Here is a 25,441-nt window from a genome sequence, read left to right on the forward strand (position 1 = left end):
ATCTAATGGGCGGTCTTTCTGACCAAATATATACGTATTTATTTAGGATAAGATAAACGGTCCCTTGAACTCACTGGTTATACGGACTTAACTCTCTGTTGCCTCAAAATGGGACCAAGTTTGGCTCGGCCATGGGCGTCTACATTAGACTAAACATCCAGGTTTAGTCAGATGAATCACACCCCAGTCTCCTGTGTTCGTCATCAGGTCTCTGGCCACTCTGCTGTTAGCCCTTATTGAAGCCAAGTACAGTCCCTGTCTCATTGATTGATTGATTTTAACAGAAAGGAAAGTCAGTCTTAGACATTTGGTTGCGGAAGAAAGTTTGTGTTTGAAGATCGTGCTTGGATCTTCGAGTAGGTCTAATTAGATGCCTTTTCCTCTTTGCTTCATCCCTGATAAGCTTAGGCACTCTCTGTTTGTCCTGTTTCTGAGGACCACTGCCCAAGGCGCCTAGCGTTGCACAGGGAGATGCTGCATCTCATTTTGCACTGTGAGTTTTGTTAGTCATCAGGAATGAAGTACTTCTAGGAGACAAGCTAACTAAATTGCACTCAAGTGAAAAAAGTGCTCTATAACTCCCGAGAAATAATACTGGATTGTAATCAAAATAGAAGTATTTTGAGCAAAAGGTGCTTAAAAAGTTAGGTAAAAACGATGAGCACGGTGCAATTTGTTTAGTTTGGATTTTTATATATTTTCGATTTAAAGTTTGAATGTAAACAAATCTGGTTGAATTGATGTGGAAAAGATGTTCAAATTGCCAAGTATTTCTTTCAAACAAGAATAAGCAAAGTAGCAGCTAGAGAGAGTGTTTTGGCTTTAAAGTGTGTTGTATTTGTGAACCCAAATCTCCAAGCTGCTGGGCTGCTGGGCAGGGTGAGACCTGTGCCAGCCAATTCATCTTTTAGCTCCAAGTGCCTTTTGATAGAGATGCAGGTCTCCTGGGGATTGTGGGGACGTGCTCCTGCATCTGGAAAAGATGGCTGAGTTCCTGATGTAAGAAGGGCACTGGGGTTTAGAGGTCAGAGTTGAGGCAGGTATGGAAGATGGCAATAGCTGTGATCTTTAGTGCAAAAAATTTATTTTTGTATATTCAAGCAGGTTTTTTTCTCTCCTCTGCTAATCCAGTGTGGAATATGAGCCGATAAAGAGAAACCGACGCTGGACACGCTGGACACACTTAAGTATTTGTTTTAAAATAGGTGTGAGGTCAAGCTAGAACATGCTTTGCAATTGGTGTACTTACTGCAGCAAATTTTCTGCTCTTCCTGGCCGTCTTCTGTGGTTTTCAGCCTGCTTCACCTCCACAGAAAGAGATACCGTGTGTATGAAAGAGGCCGTTATGCGTCTTCCCTTAGGAGATGTTTTTTTGTGCTCTGCTCTTGAATTACGATCTGAATTATTTATGCCAACGTTTCAAATAGCTTTTGGATTCCCTGGTTAAAGTATTCTGAACCTACCCCAGTTACAACGCACAACTCCCACCAGCCATCAGTTTTTATTTCATGTCATTTTTCATGAAGTAACACACATTGCAGCCAGAATCGTGTGTTGCTGTTCCATGGTTCTTTTTACAGTAGTTTTCCAGCTGTATTCCTCGTCCCCATGATAAAGAGTGTTGCCAGTATTTCTTTTTATCTTAGAATACACATGGTAAGGATGGTTGCTGGATGTCTCATCCTTTTTAAGGCTGTGAAGGCATGCTCTGACAAGGCCTTTTCCCAGACCCAGGTATTCAGGGATGCAAGGTGTGCCTATCCCCATCAGCTCTGTGAAGGATTTAAGAGAGCTTGTGCGCCTGAAGGCTGAATGATGCTTCTGTGTCAGAAGCTGAATTTCCGCCAGCAAAAGCAGCTTCCCCGACTCTTTAAGCTGTGTGTCCTTTTAATGCTGCAAAATGTAAATAAGGATCCTTGCGTACATCTTTCTCAATTAAATGTGCAGTGGATGCCTTCTCGTTCAGCTCGTCTGGAGCTTAAAAAGCAGCTTAAAAATACCGGACAGGGTAATTTTTGGTGGATGTGGCCTGAGCCTGCTTGGAAGAAAACTGGATTGGTTACACAAGTCTTTATGTGAGGCCCAAAGAGAGCCTAAGGTTTTGAGTGCCCTCGAATGCTCTTTTCAAGTAGGTTAAGAGGCACATATACACCCTGTAGTGGTGTAAGGACTCCCCAGAACATCTTCAGGACAGTAAGCCACTGTTTTCATGCAACCTCAGCTAGCGTTGTGCTGCTCTTTGCAGGATCGGGTGAGCGGTGTTGTCTTTGGCTGTGTGGGCTTAAATGTGTTTCTAATGTGCATGTCAAATAATTGCCTGTTAAACAGACTGCCAGTGCGGCTGAAGCCAGTGCTTCCGAAGAAGGTGAAATAGAAGCTTTGAAGATAGGGTCCTGCTGTGAATACGATCCAGTCAAGTAAGTGTTGATTGTGTCCAATCTGATCTTTGCAGATTGTGGAAAAATTGCAGAGATGTTTGTTTTAACAAGAGAGACACATGCCTACCTCTTTGTTTTTTTCCCCCAGACCATTTAGTTACCCGAAGAAACCCTCGGGTCCGCCTCTGCCATCATCTGCTTGCTTTCGTTGCAGAAAACGTGGCCACTACATAAAGAACCGCCCGACAAATGGGGTACGATTGTGGGGGACTTGTGGTGTTACTTAGTTTTTAATTGTTTTACCTTGGCAGTTACGTAACAAATACATGGATACTCATATTAAGACTTGTTTCTGTCGGGGTGAAATGCAGAGGTTGTATGGCAATGTTGCAGAGGCCTTCAAAATTCCAGGGGAAGCTGGAATTATAAGTGTGAAATTTTCTTTTTCCTAGGTTGTAGACATTCAATATATCCATAGGTCTTCCTGGGTGAACTTTCATGCATGTTTTTATATCTTTCAGTATTAGTGGAAATGTTTCTGTTTTCCACTCTTTTTAATGGCAGTTCACAGTTTTTATTATTTTGTACAAACCCAAGACATTTCTCTCTGCCCCATCTATTGAATATTTGCGTGTTTTAATTGCACTAAGTCCCTGGTTGAGTATTGATGCCATTTAAGCGTAGTCACTGAGGGTATATGCGTGAGGTCCGAGTTCAAACTTCACGTGTATGGACAGTGAATGTAGGTATCTGCAGTGAGTGATTCAGAGCACCGAATTAGTGTCTCTGAACTGCGCTGTGGAGGAGGAGCAGCGGGTTTGTGTCTCTTCTCTGAGTGGATGGTGAGCTAAGGGACATGTCACCCTTAAGGAACCTGAAGTTAAGCCAAAGAATGTCGCTTGAGTTGAAAACCCTGCTCAAGCCTTTGGAACATCCTGGCTATATTTGTTTAGGAGAATAAGTATTTCAGTTGAGCATCCCTTACGCTAGGTAAAAGGAGAGGGTTAAAGGCTTTTGCTGCTTAAAATAATCACTGGAAAGTCATTTTAAGTGTGGGTCTTGAGGTACGTCTGCATTTCTTTTCTGAAGAGGACACCAATTTTGAGTCTGTTGCCAGAATGAAAAAGAGCACAGGAATTCCAAGGAGTTCTGTGCTAGAGGTACCCGATACAAAGGGTGCTATGCTGACAAACACTGGAAACTATGCAGTACCAACTATGAAAGCGTAAGTGTGGAATTAAGTGGACTGACCAAAAAGCGAACGAGAGAAACCACGCATAAATATCTGAGTGGCAATGCCACCGAGTTGGCCAGCATCTGTCGTTACAGGGGAGGAAGCACTGTCATTGTATCTTAACCTTAAAATCTGTGATGCTTTCTAATGTTAGAAGAGGGTGGTCCTACTGTTCGTGTCCCTGGAATTTGGTTCAAGTTGTGGTATGCCAAGAATCTGTGTTTCTGCAAAACATTTCAGTAGCGTTTACAGTGGATTTGTTCTCTTTGAAAGCTCATTTTGCTTCTGTTTTATGTTTCAAAGGCTTCTTGCCAAGTTTAACAGATGGCTGTTGGACTGAGATTTCCTCCCCCTCTGACTTTTCTGAAATCCCATGTGTGAAACAGACTGAAGTTTTCCTGTTGCTATACAGTGAGAAAATACTGCCGTGTGCTGACAGGAGTGGCTGTTTTAAAATGACCATGGTAGCACTTCTGGTTTTCCGTCATGGATCTCCTTCTGTAGAAGCTGTAACATAGACTTCTTGCTTTTATAAAATGTAATTGCTCGGAGACTAACGTTAATGCTGAGCCTGCAATTTACATGCATCCTCTGGCAAAGGAGAGGTGGGATTCATTTCACCTGCTTTCTAGCTGTGCAAAGATTATTTTTCTAGTCCGAGCTTCTTTCTGAGTTGATCCAATGAATGGGAGAGTTCTGCAGAAGGAAGATTGTTCCTCCCTCCCTCTTCTAGTGTTGTGGCTATAGAAAAGTAGTTTAAACTAAGCGCCTACCTTTTAGGAGGCTAATGTGGAGCGAGAAGAATTCCATCTCTTCTCTTGCTTTGAGAAAATGCAAAGCTTGGAAAAGTTTTCCTCTACCCATCTTTAACTCGTTTCTTTTTCCTTCCCCACCCCTCCTCCAGGGAAGCTTATGCTAGAGGAAGGATGGAGAAGCCTCCCTTTTTACCAGAGGAGCCGTCCTCTTCTTCCTCCTCCTCCTCCTCCTCTTCCTCCACCTCAGACGCTCCTGTTCCAGAGGAGTTGTCATGTCTCATCTGTAAGGACATAATGACTGATGCAGCTGTTATTCCCTGCTGTGGCAACAGTTATTGTGACAAATGTAAGTGTTACTCCCATGTTTGTTAATTGTAGACTCGCATCTGATTTTCTGAAAGCAGAAAGAGGAGGGAACAAAATTACTTTGTTACCAGTTCTATTTTATGCTGAAGTATACCCTGAACAGGAAAGGGCTCTTCTGGTATCAAGGGCGAAAAAAGCCAGGAAGCCTTTTCCCCTTTTTAGGTACCTAGTTAAGTCTTCTTTACAAGCGGAAGGATGCGTATGAGGAGAGTGGCTAATTGTGCAGGGGATTACAGTATTAGATACTGAATGCTTTTAGTTTGTCCACAGCCCTTTGTCTCATACAAAATTATATAGCCAACTCTGGTGAGTTACAGTGCTCTGCAACAAACGGATAGTTAGGCATTTAATCCACATTCTTCTCCACGGGAGAGTTGGTTAAAACCTTCAGAACTCGAACCTCCTAATGGTTTTTTGAACCTACTAATGTTTTTTTTTGAAATGCATTTTGTTCATTAACCTTGAGGTTGGGGACTTCTCGCTGTACTAGATAGTGGGGAAAAAGACTAGTTGCAACATCAAGACACAGCCTACGCTACATCTTCAGATGTTCCAATGGTGAAATACAAAACTGTATAGTTATTTGCTGCATACTAGAAATTTTTTACACTATTGAACATTTATAGCTTCACGCTCTCAGTTCAAGACCATATTCACCCATTAATCATATACATGTCTTTATGATTGGTGAGAACCCCCAAAACTTCCTTAGTTTGGCTAAATGCTATTTTGATTATTCTAATTCTACACAGGTATTAGAACAGCATTACTGGAATCTGAGGACCATATATGCCCAACGTGTCAGGAGACAGATATTTCGCCCGATGCTTTAATTCCCAACAAGTGCCTACGCCAGGTAACGAGTTTTACATAAAGTGCTTGTAAGAAAAGGCTATTTGTAAAAAGCGGAAAGGGAAGAAAATATTAATTTACATCTCCTTAAGCAAGGCGTAATTGAATAAGGCTAAATTGACTTTTCAAATACACTATTTGTTGCTGTCACAGAAGCTTACGACTCTTTAGAGACGATCTGGCAAATTCAGGTCCCGCTCTTACTGAACACGATTGCCTCGCTTTCACATTTGGCGTTAACGCTGAAGTACTTTAAATTCAGGTCCTCTGAGCTACCGGTCATTAGTATCAGTGTTCAATGTGACGTGTTCATACATCTGTATGTTGGTTTCTTTTAGGATTGATGGCATTTACAGGAATACACGAGTAATTTTCCTCTGTGAAGGCTTTTGTTTGTATATCTGCTGAAGTTTCATCATACCTTCTTGTAAATGCTTTTCTGCCTCTAGGCTGTGAACAACTTCAGAAGTGGAACTGGCTACACAAAAAGGCTCCATCAGCAGATTCGGCAGCAGCAGTGGCGGCAGCAGCAGCCGCCACCGCCTCCACCACCACTCATGACTGTTACACCTCCTGCTGTTCTGGTGAGTGCCGCTGAACCATCTACATCTTCCTCTCTGTCAATCAGCAGTTTGTTGGAAGAGAAGGTAAGCTTTATTTCAACATATGCAGTGATTCTTATATTGTAGTAGAGCTTCTTTTCCAACTGTCTGCGTTTATTCACAAGGGCTGTCGGGTTCCTGTGCGAAGACAAGCAGCGTTAGCAAGTTGTCTGGGCCCCCAAGGACAGTCAATACCCACCACTGGTAAGGAACTGTAACTTTAGAATTCCTTTCAAAAAATTATCTTCAGATCAACTGAATGGGATTTTTTGCTTTTTCCTCTCTCCACTCCAAAAGGTCATCCGGGGAGAGGCAGTACAATTGGCTCAGCGGGTGGCAGACCAGGCTGGGAACTGTAAGTATTCTACAGAAATTCAACGTATTACTACTTGTAAGCTGTTAAACGAGGCCGTAGCACTTAACTTCTGCAACAGCTGATTCATAATGCAGTAAGTATGCACAGATAGTTGTGGAGAATACAAGCGCTCGTTAATTTTTCAATGGCCTAATTTGAACTGGCTTTAAGAAGGGGGATCTGTGCTTGCAGTGAAATTATTTAAAATAAACCTCCAGGACCTGATTGAGAAGAGGACTCTGACAAAGGAAGTCTTTTTGAGGAAACCAGAATTACCTATCAAAATTAAATACAATTAAAGGATCAGGTGGAAAGCCACCCTTTTGGTTACTGGCTGAACAGGGCTGTAGAAATTGATTTCCCAGTAGGAGTCAGCCTCCAACATTCTTTTTTTCTAACAACTTAGTTGATGCTGATTGAGCAAATTCTTGGAAAAGTCAACGCTGTTCTGTTATGACCATTTGGAATGTCTTCAATGTAGTCAGCCCAAATAGCCAAGCTGCTTTCTCTCAGGAGTCTGTTTTATCTGTGATTGCAGGGTCAGGTCAGTCCTTCCTTTTGGTATATATGTGTTATAGATAGATAGATTGTAAGGGTGCCCTGTGTTTATAAAATCTTAAGATAAATCGAAACAAACCCCAGGATCCATCCCACAGATTGTCTAAAATCTCCAATTGAGTAAGCAGGAGAATAACAGGTTGGGGACAAGAGCAGGCCAAATACATCATGGTGAGGCAACAACGTAGGAAGCGTGCGTGGAAGAAGATAAAAGAAGCTTGGGAGAAGATGAGTTACTATCCGTGCAGTACTTTGCAGATCAGAAGCGTGAAGTGTTGGCACGTGCGAGATGGGAGTCTCTTTTAAGCCTGGGCAGCCTCCATCCACAGTCGCAAAGCTGAGTCTGAGGAGAGCAGACTGAGGGAAGTGTTGGGGGTGAGGATGTGGAAGGCTAGTAGGAGGGTCAAGAAATGAGTGTAGTCTCAAATGAACAGAGAGCAGGGAGAAAAAGGCTTCAGTTGAGAACAAGAAGTGCTTGCCACCACGCTCCCGCTTCATTGGCTTTCCTCTTTAAAATGGGGGGAGAGAGAGTAACAAACTGTGACGCATGTGTGGGGGTTTCTTTAGAAGCTCAAATCGAGGCCGCCCGAACAGTGAACGTACCCAAAGGACTCGGGCCCCAACACTACCAGCATCAACACCAGTCTTTGTGCCTGTGCCTCCACCTTCCGTGTATCCTCCAGCACCCCATGCGCTTCCTCTTCCACCGGGGCTACCACCAAGCCCGTTTCCTCCTCAGTTTCCACCTGGTCAGCCTCCGTCTGCTGGGTACACTGTCCCCCCTCCAGGATATCCCCCATCTCCTGCAAACCTGTCATCAGGTTGGGTACCAACAGCAGTACCAACGGCTCATTCAAATACCAACCCAACGAGACAAGCACCTCCTTTATAGAGTCATATGTAGGGTTTAGGGTTATTCCATGCGGGGCCCGGACGATAGAACACCAATATGATGATTAAAGTCGCCAGTTTATTGAGCCTAGCTGATCATTCTTATACAATTCTCTAAGTTGTTTAGAAGCTTTGATTGGCTGCTGCATGCAAGCATTTGGTGTCCACGCGCACAAACATAAAATGTGATTGGTTATATCGATACTGTCCACGCGTATAAACATAAGATACAGTTAGTTATACTCGCTCTGTACACGCGCATAAACACAGGACATAATTGGCTATATTAACTAGAGCATGAGAAACTTGTCTCAGTCCAGTTGGCCAAGATAAGCCCCTGGATTGAGGTTGTTGGTGCCAAGTTCCCTTTATCGTGGAATGTGCACCTGTGTTCTTCTAATTGGGATGTTTCTTCTTCTATCTTCTTGTTTATTCTGTTCAAGGCCTTCTAAAGGTGTCTGGAACGCTCTTGCGACCATGAGCTACTTTCAGGCCCAGTAACTAAGTTCCATATAATTGAACCCTACAGTCATAGAATCATTTAGGTTAGAAAAATTTGTCAGAGCCCCTGGTTTTAACGTAGTTATGCGTAAGGTTCTCTGTGCGTGTCTCGGCACTGCGTTGTCACCATAAGCTCGTAACGGCCTGCGGCTGGGTGCTGCTCTCGGGCTACCAACCCAGCTTCAAGGCAGAAAAAAAGGTGGCTTTCTCTGAATGCTGTCGTCGGGAACAAGGTGCTTTAGCTTGCCAGCAGGTGTCTGCAGGCTATTTTTAGCATGAGTTTGTGTGGTAGGAATGGGAGGTGTAGGTGGTTTTACTTCAGTGAAGGTCATGGGGTTTGGGGGTTTTCTTGGTTGGTTGGGTTTGGTTGGTTTGTTGCTTGGGGGTTTTTTGGTTTGGTTTGGTTTGTGCTATCAATTTTGGGGGTTCAGGAGCTAATTTGCAGTCATTCCTCCTCCCAAGTGGTGAGGGTGGAAAAGGCTGGAGTGATACATTTCTACCTGGCTGGAGGCAAGCCAACCTCATGAGTGGGAGAGACGCATTCACGGTGAAGGCTCCTACACCGCCCTGATGGCTGAAGGCAACTCCCTGAACTGTAATAGTGTAAACTTATCCGTTGTCTCTCGGAGTATGCAGGAGAAATGGCTCGCAGCTTTGTGAAGCTATAAAGGAGCGACGAACCTTGGAACAAATCAGTTGAACTTCTTGTACAAAATTGGGATCTCTCGCAACAGAAGTATGTTGGAGGTGTTCCCTATGGTGGACAAATCATAGCAAGAGTTGGCAAAATATTAAACTGCCACAGACTTCTCATTTAAACAGAAGGCTGGTGGAGGAATAGGTAGTATGCCACGTATGCTACTTTGTCCCATAAGATCTCTTCTTTGTATATGCCTGGCAGCCTGGTACAGTTGAGAGAGAGAGAAGGAAGGTTTTATGTCTTTAATTATTTATTTAATTAATTCTAAAAGGGGAACGAATTCTATTGGGCATAAGTCACTCTCTCAGTAAAACTTTCCAAGTGCCATTTTCCTCAACTTTTAAGGTGTGAGATCAAATTTTCAGTAATACATGCAAGCAGCTGTAAAATATCTACTATTGACTAAAAGAATTGGCTCTTCATAATATCAGATATATCTCATTGATATTGTCCTTTATGTCAGTCTCTAATTATAGCCTCTGTAGGAAGAATGGAGCAATGAAAGGCAGCTAGGTGGTGGCCTTCTGTACGCTGGAAAGATCTTGGATGCTAGCAAAGTCTAGAAGCCATTCTTGTGTTGTGCAAACTTTCTGAAGTGCAAGTTGTACGCTGCAAGTAATACGTAAAGCATGTAGGAAGTTGCTGCTGTAGGCGTTTTAATTTAGATGTAATGCACAGCAATTAAACATAGGCTTTCCTTCTGTATTTGTTATGAAAATGGTATCATAAGAAGGAAAATACGCATTAGGAATATTTTTGCTTATGAAGTGGAAGTTGACAATGCCTATAAACAAGGCAAGGCAAATTAGGTCAGGGCCTAGTTACACTTGAAAGTAAACAGCCGTTCTGACTGGGGAGACTAGTTAATAGGACTACAGTCCTAATACCACCCCCCACCCCCTCCAGCTTTTTGGAAAAGGCCTAGAAAAAAGTTTGAAAAATGAGCTCATAGAGAAGGGGGGTGGGGGAGCCCACTAGGTGACTAAAAGCTATGTCTCTAGTTGGACAAAGCTACTCTGCGAGAGAGAAATCCATCTTCCCTCAGTGGCAGAGTAAAGGCAACAATTAGAAATAAGGAGTTGTAATAAGCTATCTTTTTAAAATCAAGTGTTGAGGCTGTCCTTTGAGCATTTCCTCATCCCATTCCAGCCAAAGTGGGTCAGATACCTTAAATAGTTCTAAGCGTCTCTTGACTAACCCAGCTAAGATTTGGAGCTGTCCATTTGTGAAGTAGGAAAATAGCCGGTTTGAATAATGCCATCATTAATCCCTGTAGCCTTAGGGTCTGGATATGGACTCTTTGACAAGCACGATGAGTTGTAGACCTTTTTAATGTGTGTCCCCTTTTGCTACTAGTGTTTCTGTAGAGACCCTTGATCCATTAAGTACAGTTCTTACCTCCTGTGCCACTCCTTTCTCTCTCCTGGTTTCAGCTGGTAATGCTCTGCCTAACTGGGCAGTGAGCTAGCTAAAGCAGATTTGAGCGCCTTCTACAAACAGAGCTTAACTTGTGCTGCTCTGCGTACATCTCTTGGATTTAGATTAAACCAGATGTATGTAGAGCTAAGCCTCTGAGCTATAAAAATGGAACGCTGTGTTAAGAGCACAAGGCTCTGCTAGCAACATTAGCTGCAGATTGGTTGATGTTTTCCTTCATCCTCTTCCATAGACAAAACCAAGGTAATGCTGAATTTACTGCAACAACTCTGTTTAACAGACCACTTTGTCCTTGCTCTGCAATCAACTATAATGTCCTTTCAGAATCAGTAGAAGCACAGCAAATACATTGAACTAAAAGAAGCCAGTGTTAAATTGTCTTGTTTAATGTGATCAGGAAGCTGATGGGAATAACCTTAACTCAAAAGTGCTGTGAAACTGAAATGTGTCCAAAACTTGTGCTGTACGTAGTGTCACCCTTAGTGGATTTCAAACCTTTTCATTTCCTGGCGATCAGTTCTAACTGTCTAGCGCAATGCAAATACGCTGTCTTCAGATGGTAGCAACTTGGATCTTTTCTTATATCCACAAGTGCTTTTTAAAGACGTAGTTTCTAAGTTAGGTCAAATTATCTAAAAACCATAAGCAGGATCTTTTTTCCCTCATTTATGTTAATGCTGGGCAAAAGGGCAGAAGCTGATTTGGAAACCTGTAAGCGGAAGGGTGTTTTGCAGTAAGGTGGTGGTGGTTGTTTTGCTGGTTTTTGTTTTTTTGTTTTGTGGAGTCTTTGGTATTTTATTTTCTCCCCCAGTACTCCTAGGCTGCAGAACCAGCCTCCAAGGCACTATGGAATTACTTCTGCAATTAGCTTGGCTCCTCCTACGGATATAGATTCCATTCATACTCAGAAGCTGCTTGAAGCGATGAAAGCATTGGGGGTATTTGAAGAGGAGGAAGAACTGAATCACAGGTATAACAAGACTGTAAAATTTGTTAATGTCCTGGGGGTTTTTTTAGGGCAAACTTAACATGAGTTTTCTTTACAGGCTGGTCGTTCTTGGTAGACTGAATCACTTGGTCAAAGAATGGATTTCAGAACTTGGTGAGAGCAAGGTAAGGTTTTTTGATAGGTCCTTATCAAAACAGCTGAAGCCTTTTTGTTTCTTCCAAAGGCGATACTAACTAGGATTTATGCTAAAGTTCAACATTTAACTTCCTTCTTAAGTATCAAGGAGATCTGTAGTAAGAGCCATTGAAATAATGTATAAAAGATACTTCAGATGAAGACCTTCAAGTCCTTGGGGCACTGAACAAATTTGTGAAGTGGCTCTATCAGTTGACTTGTAGCGGTTAACAAAGCTGAAACAAGACATTGTGGGGGGAGATAGATGGTAACTGGGCAGTAAACTTGCCCCAGACAGCCTACAGCACTCAATCTAGTTTGAAATTATTACTCTAGACTTGCCTTTGGTATGGCTCTTAGATGGTGTTAATTTACGTGGGTCTGCTGCAGGGAAGACTGATAATAGGTCTTAATTTGTTTAAATTGATGAAGCGACTGCTACATTACTCACCTTTTTTGTTGCTGTTGTTTGTGAGTTGCAAGCACTCCCTTCAGAAAAACAGTATCAGTCTATTAGACTAACAACTCGGTATGGGAGGGAGAAGACATTGTTTATGGAGGCTGTTGTAGTCTTCCTAAGTAACTTATATGCTAGTTAAACTTGCACGTAGGTCAACGTGTATCTTCTGTTCTCCAGAAAACTCTTTCTCTTCTACCCACAGAATCTTCCCCCTTCAGTAGTAGCAAATGGTGGTGGCAAAATATTTACGTTTGGTTCTTACAGGCTTGGAGTACACACTAAAGGTAAACTTTTGTTGTCTGGTCATAGTTGTAATGTTTGAAAGTGTCTTCCAACAGTAACAGAAGAAATGGCATCTCTTTGCAGGTGCTGACATAGATGTGGCTTGTGTTGCTCCTAGACATGTAGAAAGATCGGATTTCTTTCAGTCGTTCTTTGAAAAACTAAAACGTCAGGAGGAAATAAAAAAGCTAAGAGTAAGCAAGCTCTCTCCTTGATAGATTGTGCAACTCCGACAATAAGAATATTCCTGTTAAAGACTCCTATTGGTAGTGATTGTCTTACAGACCAAAATTAAAGAGGGACTTGTTTCTGAGCCCCTTGTAAAATACTGTCTACGCAGCAGGAAAGTGTTGAAGTCAAGCTTTTGGTTCCCTTCCCCAATGACTGTACGTCCAATGAGAATCTCTGTGGTTCACTTCTCCCCTACCCATGGTTTGGGAATGAGTGGGCTATAGTATCCAAAAGCAAGGTTGTCCCTAGGAGCCTTGCTTTCATCTTAGCTGTAGCAAGGGGCTTGGCAAGAAGGTAACTGCATGCAGGTAGAGGAAGGGGCAGCCTGAGAGCTAAGGAAGTTGAATGTGATGTGGAAAGGTTTCTGTCAGTACCTTTGCCATGGTGTTCCTCTGGGTGTACTTTAGGACCTCTAATTCATTCTTCTCTGGTCCTGTTCTTCTCTGGCTACTCAGCCTGAGACTTTGTAGAAGAGACGCACAGTCAGCTTTGCATAAAGTCAATAGGAGCTGTGCTGTGACTATACAAAACTGCCTTGTAAAATGACCCTCTGGTGCACATGTTGTGTACCTTGCGTATAGAACCGAACTCCTGAGAAGTGTTTCTCTCTGCCTGGTCTTCCTTGTGCAGACATTTTGAAAGACTTCATATGCATAGCTAATGAGCCTTTGTTTAGGTGACCGAAGACAGACTCAGTGGGCTGTGGCACCTTTCTGACAAGTGGTCTACAAAATTGAAAACTGTCCCATAAGGTAGCTGATAGCATCTCAGGCATGGTAGAAAATAAAAATACAGGAGGCTAGCGCGTGCTGTCAAACGCGGACAGAATTTCCTCGCTTTCTCTGGATGTTAACCAGTAGTAAGATAGCTACAAAAATCTCTTGCTTTTCTTCCTCACCACCAAGGTAAGTACCTTACAACCTCTGATGCTGATGGCTCATTGTGCACTGTTTGTTCATTACAATACATGATCAGCCTCCGAATCTCTTGGCTAAATAACTTGTTAAAGCTAGTATTATACCATCTTAGTGCTTGCTATACTGCTTGCAGCTTAGGAACAATTCTTTTGGTTTGGAAGCAACTCAGTCTTTATACTGAGTAGTTAGCAGTGTAAATTCTGCATTTGGTCGTAGTTCAGGAGAAACATTAAAGTAGCAAACCATGTTTTCTTACACAGTTATCCTCTCCTTTCCAGGCAGTTGAAGATGCATATGTACCAGTTGTCAAGTTTGAGTTTGATGGCATTGAGGTAAGCATTTGTTTATTTTTTTTAAGTGGGTAAATTTTTTCTTGCTTTGGAATAGGATAACTTTTCCAGGGAGCTGTGACTGTGCTATATTGGACCGCAACGTATCCGAGGAGAAGACATTGCAGTAGAACGGGAGCTTATAGGAAAATAAGCCCCTAGGGAGCCTAGCAGGCATGGGAGCATCAGGGACATCTTTTTCTAGGCCTGTGCTGTAGACCAGGGTAGCCTGCTTGAATAGCATTTATCCCTAGGATCGTGCAGAGTGGGAGCAGAGGCGGTGTCCTTGCTAAGTCTTCTTAGCTCTGCCAAGCTAGGTACCTACAGAGGGATGTGTACAGTGTAGTTCACTGTACGAATCATGTGAGCAGACTAAATGTTTTGCTGCAAATCCAAAATGAAGTGGTCATGGGACAAACAATCTGGAAAAGGGAAAGTGAAAGTACTCATTTGCCTCCCGCCTAGGTTTGTCAGCTGCAGGAATCCAGCTATCTTGAATACATCCTATACAATGAATCAAGACCTGCCTGCTGTAGTACCTAAGCAAGTTACTGCTTGGTATCACTATCACGAAGAGATTTATTCAGTGACCTTTTTGTGGCCTTTATCTGGTACAGACTTTCACAGGATAATCTTCTTGCCTCAGACTGTACTAAAATCCAGATACTTCAGGATCAAAAGGGCTTACTGCATAAAGGAAATGCTCTCTCCTTTGCTGAAGGATAGTTGAGGTGACTGAACTTAAGTCTTAATTCTGTGAATAATTTTAAGTTCCCTTTTGATTGAAACTCTAAGTCTAGAGTAATCTTTTCCAACTTAAAATGCCCTCTTCCTTTCCCTGGCTTAAAAAGAAAGGGGTGATGCAGTGAAGGCTTTGTAAATAAAATTGGGAACTTCTAGAAATTACATTGAGTCTTCTGGCAAATAAATCTCTTGGGAGATGTATCTATAGTCACATAATTCTAAATACAAATGTTAACCACTCTTTTTAGACTTGAGGAACTGTCCCCCACCAGTGTGCTGTTTGCAGACTGCGGGGCATTCTAACGGTTGGCACTTTTTTCCTCTTAAGATTGATCTCGTGTTTGCAAGACTGTCTGTGCCAACTGTTGCTGATAATCTTGATCTCAGAGACAACTCGTGTCTCAGAAGCCTGGATATAAGATGTATACGGAGCTTAAATGGTAAGCATATTTGCACATCTTTAACAAGAAAATGTTACTAAAGTTGGTATGGAATGCACGTTACACACCCCAAGTTTCTGTACAGGATGCAGAAACTGATCCCCTGTATACTTGAGATCTGAGGAGGTGGCGAGTGGGCTTAGATTTAGCTGTTTCAAGTTGTGTGTTTAGATAGACCTGTGTTTCATGTTTCTTTGACTGGGGTGTGTGTGGTGTTCCAGTTTGCCACAGAAACTGCTTCAGATGAATAGGTAGAGCACTTGATAGAGAAGAATGTGTGGTAGTTCATTAAAAAAAAAAAAGGATATTTAAAATACCTGAAGCCGAAGTTGCTCACTGTTTAACACGGACTGGTTTAATTGTTCCTGGCTGTTGAAAGAAACCTAGCTTTCGGAATCCTGTAGAAGGGCCTTATTGAAAATTGTTGGCTGTGGTCTAAAGTATGAAAAAGCTGTTGGGGGCACCAGTTGCCTGAGGTGATACTGAATGTGTGACCTCTAATTTGTTATGTTATGTGTCTGTAAGGTTATGTGTAACCTCTGATTTTTAAGGTAATACAAAGCAAGTAATGCAAACTTGTTTTCATAGACTTGCAGGACAAACTGTAAGCTATTGATCCAGTATAGCACAGAACTGACTTGTACCTGCTACCAGGAAGTGCTGTACTTCAACTGTTTTTTCTTACAGGCTGCAGAGTTACTGATGAAATACTGCACCTAGTGCCAAATAAAGAGAACTTCCGGCTCACGCTCCGTGCAGTTAAACTGTGGGCAAAACGTGAGTGATGTGATTGTTTGTGATCTTTAAACTTTTCAGAGGCACCTCGTGCTGAAAAAACAATAGCGTTAGAAGTCCTTCATCTTTGGATAGCTGTTTAGATAACAGGTTTTAGTTCAAAACCTGTGTTTTGGTTTAGATTCAAGGACTGTCCGTGGGGTAGATTCTGTGTTTTTTTTAATGGGGGTAGAGTGGGGAGATGAGGGGAGTGCCTACAAGACAAGGTGCTGCATTGCTTACCAGGAACCTGACTAGAAAGGATAAAAATGCCCAGTGAGGTATAAAAGCTTGATAGATAAGGAATAAGAAAATACCGTTTGCGCATGTGACTAGAGCAAGTGCTAGAAGAATGGCAGAACCTTCTTCTTAAGGGAAGTTGGAGTGAAGCAGTAGCTGTAGCAGTGCAGGCAAATTTCAGAGTAGCAGTATTTTGGGAAGTGGTGTGGTACCGATTCTTTTTCTCATCGCTGTAAGGACCAACAGTTTTGGCCTCATTGCACTGCAAAAATAACTGACTTGGAGGCTGAAGGGTGCTAGGTATTCTATAGATTGTGAAGGTGGTGCTGTAAATTTGAAGGACTATACTTGGGCATGGGAAGACTACAGGCTAAGGACAATGTCTGCATTGTAGGACGTGGCATTTACTCCAACGTGCTGGGATTTCTTGGTGGGGTTTCCTGTGCTGTGCTAGTAGCGAGAACGTGTCAACTCTACCCAAACGCTTTGGCTTCTACTCTGATGAACAAGTTCTTCTTGGTTTTTTCAGAATGGTAAGAGCTATTTATGACTATTTTGATTTGCGTAAAGCAGTAACACTTTCTGAGGTGGTTCTTTATGTAAGATTTAGACCAACACCATTCAGTCCTACCCTGAATTACATGGCAGAGTTTTAAATGGACGGTCAGTTCCTGGCTTTTCTTGTTTAGGGAGTGGCCAAGACCTGTATTGCTGAAACAACAGGAAGAGAGCAATCTTAATTTACCAGTATGGGACCCCAGGGTATGTAGACATGGAATTTGGAAGCCTTTAACCTTTCTTCTAAGCTAAGCTGCTGGTGCCGAGCACAATTGTTTTAACATCACAGGTGAACCCATCAGACCGATACCACGTAATGCCTATCATCACCCCAGCCTATCCGCAGCAGAACTCTACATACAACGTATCCACATCAACGCGAGCGGTAATGGTGGAGGAGTTCAGACATGGTAAAGTTCTTTCCATGCTTATTAACTGCTTAAAAGGTGTAATTCTTGCAATATGAAACCACGTTACCTGACTTGGTTATATTCCGTGCGGTGTTGTGCCCTTTTAGGCAGAAGAGTTCTCTGGGAAGTATACCTGTTGCAGGCAACAAGGGACCAGTTTTACAATGAACTGTTGTAGTAGGCCTGTATTGTGTCAAGGGAATTCCTGCGTTTTGATCTGTCAATTACTGTTCAAAACCTTTCTCTTATGAAGTTTCTGTCATGCTCTGCTAGTCTTAAAAACAAAATGGTAGTAAGGTTTTCAACCTTAATTGTAGGTCTTGCAGTTACGAATGAGATTCTCCAAGGAAAATCAGACTGGTCAAAGCTCTTTGAACCACTGGACTTCTTTCAGAAATACAAGTATGTATGAAATCTGTTACCTGAACTTGAAATGATTGCCGTACTGGTTAGCATAGTGAGTTTTAGCTTGCAGTCGAAATACGAGATGGCATTGATATGTTTGTTTTTCAGAAGCTGGAGGTAGTCATAGGAATTTTGGTAAGGATAAGTAGAGGGAAGATAGAAAAACTGTTTGTGTTTTGCCACTGACACTGTTTTTATTAAAAAAAAATCAGCTCTGATACTCAGAAGGCAGCAGAACGCAATTCTGAAGGATGTAATCAGTTTTTCTTCAGTTAATACTGTGCTGCCTGCAGGATATAATGTGTCTTGTCTGGAAGTCATTTTCTATACATTTAAGGCAGTTTTGGTTTCATTTGAAGGAATATCAAGTCCTGAGCTAGGATGTTACTTTTTCTTTTCTTCTAGACATTATATTGTGCTGACTGCTAGTGCCTCTACTAAAGAGCATCACTTGGAGTGGTAAGTCTTGCTTTGAGTGTGGGTTCAATACATCATTGACGCTCAATTCAGTGTTGCGCTTCATTTGGTTAATACAGTTCACAAAAATAAAGTATTTGACTGTGCAGCTAGGCATGGAATACAGTACGGAGTTAAGTAGACAGTTCCTCAGCAAAACTAAAAGCTTTCTTGTGAAGGGAAGTTAGCATAAGTTATCTTGCTGTTTAAGAAGTTAACCTAAAGACCTAAGTCATGATGAGAAGGAACAAAGAGGGTTAGTGTGCCTATGCTCTGTGTCATCTGGAGAAGCAGATGCCAGGAGTCTAAGGAGACTACTTACCCAAGGCTACTTCAGTTAGGAAGATGTTCCTTGTTGCAGAGACTGAAGTAAATGGGGATTACTTGATGTCATCAGATGCGTAGTGGACACTGGAGAGCTTGATCTTTTACTGACTTACAGAGCAGTGGTCTCCAAACTTTTGTGCACTCCTGTGAGCAAAACAACAACAAAAATAGTCATTTTTGAACACATAGTTGCGGTCTATATCTACTTCTTTGCAAGTTACGTACACATTACTGAAGCTCTAATCTTTTCTTCCTGGACCCAGTGGATTGTCTTGTGCACCCCCTGGGGTACGTCCCCCCCGACACTTTGAAGACAACTGTTGTAGAGCCTTAGAAGACTTGGTTTCATAGCTTTTTTACTGGATGTAATATTTAATTTAGGACTAGATTGCACTCAATGCTAAGTTGCTCTGGTTAGGTAGTCCGCCTGTTCCAGAGCCTACTTTTCTCCAGTGAAGTGAAACAAGGCTGTTTAATCGGGGTGAAACCTGACCGTCTGCACAGAGTACCTGAATGCTGATAAATAGTGTTTACTGAGTTTTAATCTAGTAGTGTGCTCAGGCATCTTGTGTTTAGTGCTGGAAATGATCATCTCAGCATGCTTGGTAGTGGATAGGTAAATTGCAGGAGTGCTGATCTACTTTGTGAAAGGTAATGTGAGAACCACTTCAACTGTGGTTAGAGAACATGACTGCTTCTGACATGGTATTTGTCACTGTCTCAAGGGAGACATGCCAATAATAACTTGTTGAACCTGTGTGAATGGGCTGACTAACTGTGAGTCTTGAAATAAGGGGAAACGGTGAGGAATTAAGGTACTGTAATGTGTGTGGTGTTCTTATTCTGAAGAAACGAGTGCTTTGCCTGCCTTGCTCAAGTAAGCAAGGAAAATAGCTGTGTGTACCAGACCCCTGTTCTGAGGACACTTTGGTTATACTTCAGGGTTTGGCTTGCAGTTTAAGGCAAATGATTTAATTCTTGTGCTACCTCTGAAAGACATCTTCTTTCCTGTTGAAAAATAGCTCTAGTAGGTAATACCTCTTACCTGAACTTGTTAATTTGTTCACTTAAAAATCGTGTCAGCTACAGCTTGATGTCAGTCACAGTTAGGTATGCAACAAGGAGTTATGGGCAGAGGGCTTAGAGCCAAATAGTTTTTAATGTGACATGTTTGAAGTGAAGAAGGCTTATTGTATCTCACAATAAAGATGAGGAAAGTTCTGGCTGCAGTAAAAGCTGACGTTTTTGCAGTGACAGAAATGGCAGCAAACGGGGCTTAGTTTTGCATCTGGGAAAATGAAAAGCAGAAGACAAACCTGCTTCCGTTTGCTCTAAGAACAAGTTTAGTTCACCAGCTCTTGAATGGATTTGGGAATAGATGGCACATCTCTGTTGTTCATCAACATAAGATACTTGTGAAGAACGTACAGAGTTCTGACTGCTTTCAAGGGTAGCAGTGTTTTAGGTAGAAGGGTAAAATGCCAGTACTTCAATAGCCTTTGTGGTCATGATACATTTCTTGGGTAAGTCTCTGATGAGACTGTGTTGACTGGATCGTTTGTTTATTAAAGGAACTGTATTCTTCAGTTTGGCTGGAAGAGGGTAAACTCTTTTCACAGGTCAATCTGCAGGAAGAATAGCTTCTTTACTCAGGTGTAATGGAAGAGTTGTGCTCGAGCCTTTTCTAAACGGTTGTTCTCCTTGGTCTTTGGGGTAAAAAAGAAGTTTTGCTGCACTTCAAAATGCAGCCAGAGGTGCTGGGAATCTGCTTCTTGTTGATATTTTCATCACAGGTTGTATGTTGAAGTGTTGTGTCTGACCTGTTAAGAGCACAAGTTAAACTTACTTACTGCCTCTGTCTTTGGAAACTTTGAAGCTCCAGTGTCCCTGGAAACATCTCCAGCTCCAGTGTGTGTGATATAAATATCTAGTATCTGCTCAGCTGAATGAAACTTACTACTTACTGACTGGTTAGCATTTTTGTACTAGCATTGTATTGTAAGAAAGCATATAACTACTGTGCTGGATACAGTCAAAAATGAGTAAATGTCTCTTGTTCTTATCAGGATTGGCCTTGTGGAATCTAAAATTCGTGTGCTGGTTGGAAACTTGGAGAGGAATGAATTTATATCTATTGCACATGTAAAGCCACAGTCTTTCCCTGGCAGCCAAGAACTTTGTAAACAGTGAGTTTCATTACTTTTCTGAACTGAAGTGTGGCTGATGTATTGTACCTTGTTTATATTCCTTCACCTCAGCTTACCTGTGAGAGATGCTCAGTTACGTACCTACTGTTTTGTAGGTACGAGGTGTGACGGGCAAGGTTCTGAGCATGTAGGATCTTTTTAAAGAAGGGAGAACTTGAGAGAGGAGTTCTCGGAGAACTTGAGTATGGGCTGACTCCAGTCTTTAGCTGCTGCGTACAACTAAACTGTTTTGCTTAATCCCTTCTTGAGAGTAGATACTAGCACCCAAATAACTGGCATCTGTGCATAAATGATAGATTTGTGACTCTGTCTTTTTAGGAGTGGATATGTGTCAATGTGGTTTCTTGGAATCGTGTTTAGGAAAGTGGAAAATGCAGAAAGTGTTAACGTTGATTTAACGTGCGTTATACAGTCATTCAAGGATACAGGTAAGCCTCTATTTTGCTCTAGTCTCGTAGGGTTTCATATTTTTTTATTCTAGTGCAAGTTGCTTCGCAAAGTGAATTGTGCTTCCTTCTGGTATTAGCTATTAGCTATTTCTGTAGCGCGTGACACGTAGAAGATTAGCCTTAGAAACATACTATTTTGACGCTTTGGCAATGTAAGTCCACCTTGAAACAAAAGTGTGTACTACGGTCCTATATACCATATCCCATATGTGAAATAACAGTTCTGCAGGTCATGGTAAACGATCAGAAAGGAACTGCGATTCCTGAAGTGGACAGTCAGATGTGAAGCCAGGAGAGAGATGTCCATTTACTGGGTGTAGCTACACTTGTCAAAAGCAGTTGTCAGTTGCTGAACTTTGGAAGTGGGAATTAACTGTATCAGGCTCTAAAATAAGTTGTGAATGCCTGTTGACAGTATTGTTTCCAAAAGAACAGTTTGTGTATGATACCATCCCAGAACTTTGAAAGGCAGTGAGTGGTCGCATCGTAACGACATGCAGTCTTGCACGTCGAGCTCCATGTTCATCTTACTTTATTCCTTTTGATAGATGCAGAAATGAAGTAATATCGCAAGCGTTGTTAGATAATGCTAGAATAAAGGGGGTTGGGGCTGAGCAGTCGTCTGAAAGTATAGGTCTTTTCCACAGTCTGTTTACTTCTTCCCAAGCTGACTGCTCTTGTGCCTTTCAGAAGTGCACGTGTGCTGTGAGGCTCATGCCTTGCTATCATAATGACAAACTAAGGAAATCGGGTTACTCTTCTGAAGTGACAAGTGTGTTTGGACAAAAAGTTCTAAACAGTGCACTCCTTTAAACTCTTCATCAGTGCAAACAAACATTTCTCCATGGTACCAGCGTGAGCTGTGTGTTGTGTTGCTCAGACAACATGAGTAAATGCAGTAAAAGCGGACCTTCTTTTTAGCTCACGCTTTGGGATATGAGAAAAGCACAGAAAATAGGCATCAAAACGCTTGTCTGACTTTCAGGCCAGGTGGGGTGACTTCCTCAGACTTGCACTGTTACCCGAACTGATGCTTGTCTTGTACGTTACATCCAGTGGCACTGTGTTTGAATGTTGTGGCAAATGTAAATCACGTCAACAAGGTTTGTGTACTGCTGAGAGGCTAGAACTAATGTTAAATCCTGTATTTCTGTGCACAGACTTGATTAGCAGAGCTGTGCGCTCTCAGTTTAGTGAAGCACAGCCTATCATGTGTTTCAGATATAGGGTTTGAACGCAGAGAGATTGGCCAGAAAAGGTATTTCTTGAGAGGTGTGATATCCTTTGGCAAATGTGGGAGTGACCAGTAGTTACGTGCAAGAAAGCTTTTATCATGTGCCTTGACTTTGAGAGAATATTTTTAGAGGGCAAAGTTGATGGGCTCAAGAGTATAAGGCTCACAGTTTGGAAGGCTTTTGTTAAATGAACTTGATCTCACTTTTCCATAAAAACATTATTGAATTTACTTTGAAGCAACTGTTCCTGCTGGTGTGAATGTTCATATTTGTGCTTTTATTTCACTTCTAGATCTCCTGCAGAAAGACTTGTTGTAAGCCTTTTTGTTTGGGTTGCATGTCCTTCCTTTGATTCCCACTCTGTATGCTAGTAAGCTGACTTTCCAGCTATGCTCACGACAGGCTTGTTAAACTTGTCTAAATGTGCCTTAATTCTGTAAAAACTGCTGTGCTAGTATAGCGTTTTTTAGTTGCATGAAAGGTTGTTTGCAGGCACTTAAGAAGAACTGGTTTAAATTGTAGTGGTTCTGATAAGTCAGATGTCCTTCAAATCCAGTCTGTCTTGGACAGGTAGAGTTTTAACACCTAAATTACTGAAAAGTTGTATGATGTTACAGAACTGTTAGGAAAAAAACGCACAATCGCCACTGTAAATATCAAATAAACAAAACTAGTCTGAATCTTGAGTAAGGTGTCTGTTCTCTCATCAGCTGAGCACAATTGGGTTGATTCAGAAAGTCATCGAGATCTATCTTCAACCAGACAACTAAGGGTTAAGGAGTATGATCTCCTTCAGGTTAAAATCAGCTCAGAGGTGAGCTGCATGACTAGCAAACCACAGCTGTAACTGAGCACATAAATGCATGTTTGAACTTAAAATAGCTGTTACGTATCTGGTCTGTACTGGATGTGAAATGGGCACCTGGGGTCACTTTCATCTTGAGACAACTTCTTGTTCTTTGTTTGGGCTGGGCAGACTTCAAGGCTTGCTGTTTCTAACAAAACCATGTGTAACTTTGACAAATACCCAACGCAAACATTCCCACTAAGCTACAACACTAAATTTCCTGTTAGTTTACAGCCAGGCTAACTACCTCAGTGTGCTAAAGGAAGGTATGAAGATCGAGGCAGCTCATGTGAAGAGAAGGCACCTCCACCATTTTTTGCCTGCAGAAACCTTACAGAAAAGAAAGAAGGTATAATAAAAATTGGGCTCTTCTGGCAATATTTTTTTTTTTTGCTTTAATAATTACTTGAAGACTTCATTATTTTGATGTTGTTGTTTCAGCAAAGCATGCCAGGTACTAGTCAAAATGCTGGTGGGCTTCAGCGCAAAAGGACTTCTTCAGATGGAAGCTGTTTGGACAGTTCCAGAGACACGGGCTCCAGAACACCAGATAATTCCTCTTTGTTACATAAGATTTCTAAAGTGGACACCTCTACAGCCGGGAGAGAAAGGTTAGCACCATAACCTTAAAGCTGTGAAGAAGCTGCTTTTTAACTGACTCGCGATGTGAATGAGGTCTAGGATTTCCTGTTTGAATCTGTGTTGTTCATAAGCATGTGGAGGGCTCTAATGGCGTCAGGAACAAAGCTGTCATCTCCTTTGGGCACGTGGGGGGAGGCAGGTTAAAGAAATCCTTGAAAAAATGATTTTAATGTACAGGAAGACATGTCAGAAGAAAGGAGAAGTGGATACCGGAGGAATTATTTGGTCTTGAATGTAGATCCCCTTGGGCTAGTGTGTAACTTGAAGCCGGAGTGTTTTTTATGTAGGTAATTTTGTTCCTTCTAACAAAAAGTATGGTTAATGCCAAGCAGTATGATGTTCTGCTGAAGTGCTGATCTTGATCACAGCAACACTAGAGCTGCTGCTGCCTTGGTGCAGCAGTATGAGAACTCGGGCAGTAAAAGTGTGTGTCACTTCCTGGGAGGTCTGCTTGTTCATGAGCTACTTCAGCCCAGGAGGAATATGTAATCTTGAGAGTAATAGCCCAAGAGTACCAAATGTGTAATGCCTGCTGTGTTCAGACCATTTGGTACTGTAGGAGTAGCATTAAAAATAAAATAAAATGGGATGCCTGTATAGGTAGAGCAGATACATTCATGAAAAGCAGTACAGAGTGCTGGATATACTAAGCTGGAAGACAGTACAAGTACATAGAGACTGACTAAAAAAAACGCTGAAGTTTAAATTTGCGGTCTGAAGTTCAGCAAAATGAAGATCTCGTGCTAGATTGCCTGTGAGTTTGTTGTTTGGTAGAGCTGTGACAATGAGCTAAGAAGATAGACATGTGTCTTGCATGGGCTTTCTGGAAAGGAAATGTATAGTATTTTACAAACGAGCATTTTATAACTCTAGCATCTGACTCTTACAGAAATGCTGTGTACCAGAAATCTAACGGTGCTAACAAGAGAGAGAAGCTACCTCGTGTAGCTGTGCCATCAGTGTCTAAGGGACCCTCCATTCCTGTTCCTGATTCAAGTATGTATTGACGTAGTGGGTGGAATGCAGTCTTTAATTTCATGGCTGAACTCTAGAAGCGCGGTGTCTCTTACAGAAGTGGAGGCTACAGTTGCAATACGAACATTGGGACCTCCAGTTGGTAGCACCATTCCAGGACGTAGCACAGCTTCTCAACCAGGAGCACGTTTTGTCCAAGGACAGCACGAATTAAGTGGGACTCGAATTACAGATCCTAAGAACACTGCACCTAAACGACCTTATTCAGTGACCACTGAAGGACCTCATTCACCTCCATCAGAAGAACGCCCCAAAACACTAGCAGACGGAGAAAAGGTAAGGAAGGGGGGCTAGGCCAGGGAGGGTTTGAAGTAGAATTAATTCTTGATGTGCAATGAATGACATAACTGAGAAGAAATGCATATATGCATCCCCAGTGGATTCAGGAATCTAAATTTAAGCATAATGCTAGTTTTACTAGGATGTAGGTGTGAGAAATTGTCTTGAACGTACTGTATAGCTATTAAACAATTCTTTTTTTCCCAAGATCTGGCACTAGTGACTGTTTTTGGTCTGGTGGCAGGCTCTCCAAATGCTACTGTACTTGTATATTACTGCACTGACCGATTGCTCAATGAACTGGAAGCAGTTCTTAATTCAGAAAAAAACCCCAAATCTCAAAAGGAAGAGGATATGAATCTTATAAATGTGGATGTATGAGCTAATCTTGTTCTGGCAGATGATTTTTGAATGCCTCTTGA

General features: G+C 42.0%; 3 protein-coding genes across 3 annotated transcripts; all 3 read left to right on the forward strand.

Annotated features, from left to right (window-relative positions):
- Positions 1-1,960: 1,960 nt before the first annotated feature.
- Positions 1,961-6,154, forward strand: LOC138690614 (E3 ubiquitin-protein ligase RBBP6-like; the record flags this gene model as incomplete). Its single annotated transcript, XM_069810670.1, has 4 exons — positions 1,961-2,632; positions 4,517-4,713; positions 5,486-5,589; positions 6,035-6,154. Coding segments are annotated over exons 1-4 (426 nt in total), but the record flags the coding sequence as incomplete, so codon positions are not given.
- A 4,566-nt stretch (positions 6,155-10,720) lies between these two features.
- LOC138690416 (poly(A) polymerase gamma-like) lies at positions 10,721-20,519 on the forward strand. The gene is made up of 13 exons (XM_069809361.1): positions 10,721-11,599; positions 11,676-11,742; positions 12,415-12,496; positions 12,579-12,688; positions 13,921-13,974; positions 15,044-15,155; positions 15,843-15,932; positions 16,564-16,702; positions 16,859-16,931; positions 17,017-17,137; positions 17,455-17,539; positions 17,948-18,001; positions 20,392-20,519. Exons 1-13 carry the CDS (start codon positions 11,553-11,555, stop codon positions 20,513-20,515), a joined length of 1,158 nt encoding a protein of 385 aa, XP_069665462.1. The 5' UTR covers positions 10,721-11,552; the 3' UTR covers positions 20,516-20,519.
- Positions 20,520-20,856: 337 nt separating this feature from the next.
- On the forward strand, positions 20,857-24,712 carry LOC138690615 (poly(A) polymerase gamma-like). Its single transcript, XM_069810671.1, has 4 exons — positions 20,857-20,960; positions 23,291-23,412; positions 23,505-23,674; positions 24,595-24,712. Exons 1-4 carry the CDS (start codon positions 20,867-20,869, stop codon positions 24,710-24,712), a joined length of 504 nt encoding a protein of 167 aa, XP_069666772.1. The 5' UTR covers positions 20,857-20,866.
- Positions 24,713-25,441: the final 729 nt, after the last annotated feature.

Source organism: Haliaeetus albicilla, chromosome 22, assembly GCF_947461875.1.
Source record: "Haliaeetus albicilla chromosome 22, bHalAlb1.1, whole genome shotgun sequence".
NCBI classification, from domain to species: domain Eukaryota; kingdom Metazoa; phylum Chordata; class Aves; order Accipitriformes; family Accipitridae; genus Haliaeetus; species Haliaeetus albicilla.

Bases quoted from the DNA above. Each gene is read 5' to 3' on its own strand.
- LOC138690416 (XM_069809361.1), top strand. From the start codon at position 11,553: ATGAAAGCATTGGGGGTATTTGAAGAGGAGGAAGAACTGAATCACAG. The intron at 11,600-11,675 runs GTATAACAAGAC...TTTTCTTTACAG, and splicing joins GAGGAAGAACTGAATCACAG to GCTGGTCGTTCTTGGTAGAC. The intron at 17,540-17,947 runs GTATGTATGAAA...CTTTTCTTCTAG, and splicing joins GACTTCTTTCAGAAATACAA to ACATTATATTGTGCTGACTG.
- LOC138690615 (XM_069810671.1), top strand. From the start codon at position 20,867: ATGTGGTTTCTTGGAATCGTGTTTAGGAAAGTGGAAAATGCAGAAAGT. The intron at 20,961-23,290 runs GTAAGCCTCTAT...ATTTCCTGTTAG, and splicing joins ACAGTCATTCAAGGATACAG to TTTACAGCCAGGCTAACTAC. The intron at 23,413-23,504 runs GTATAATAAAAA...TTGTTGTTTCAG, and splicing joins CCTTACAGAAAAGAAAGAAG to CAAAGCATGCCAGGTACTAG.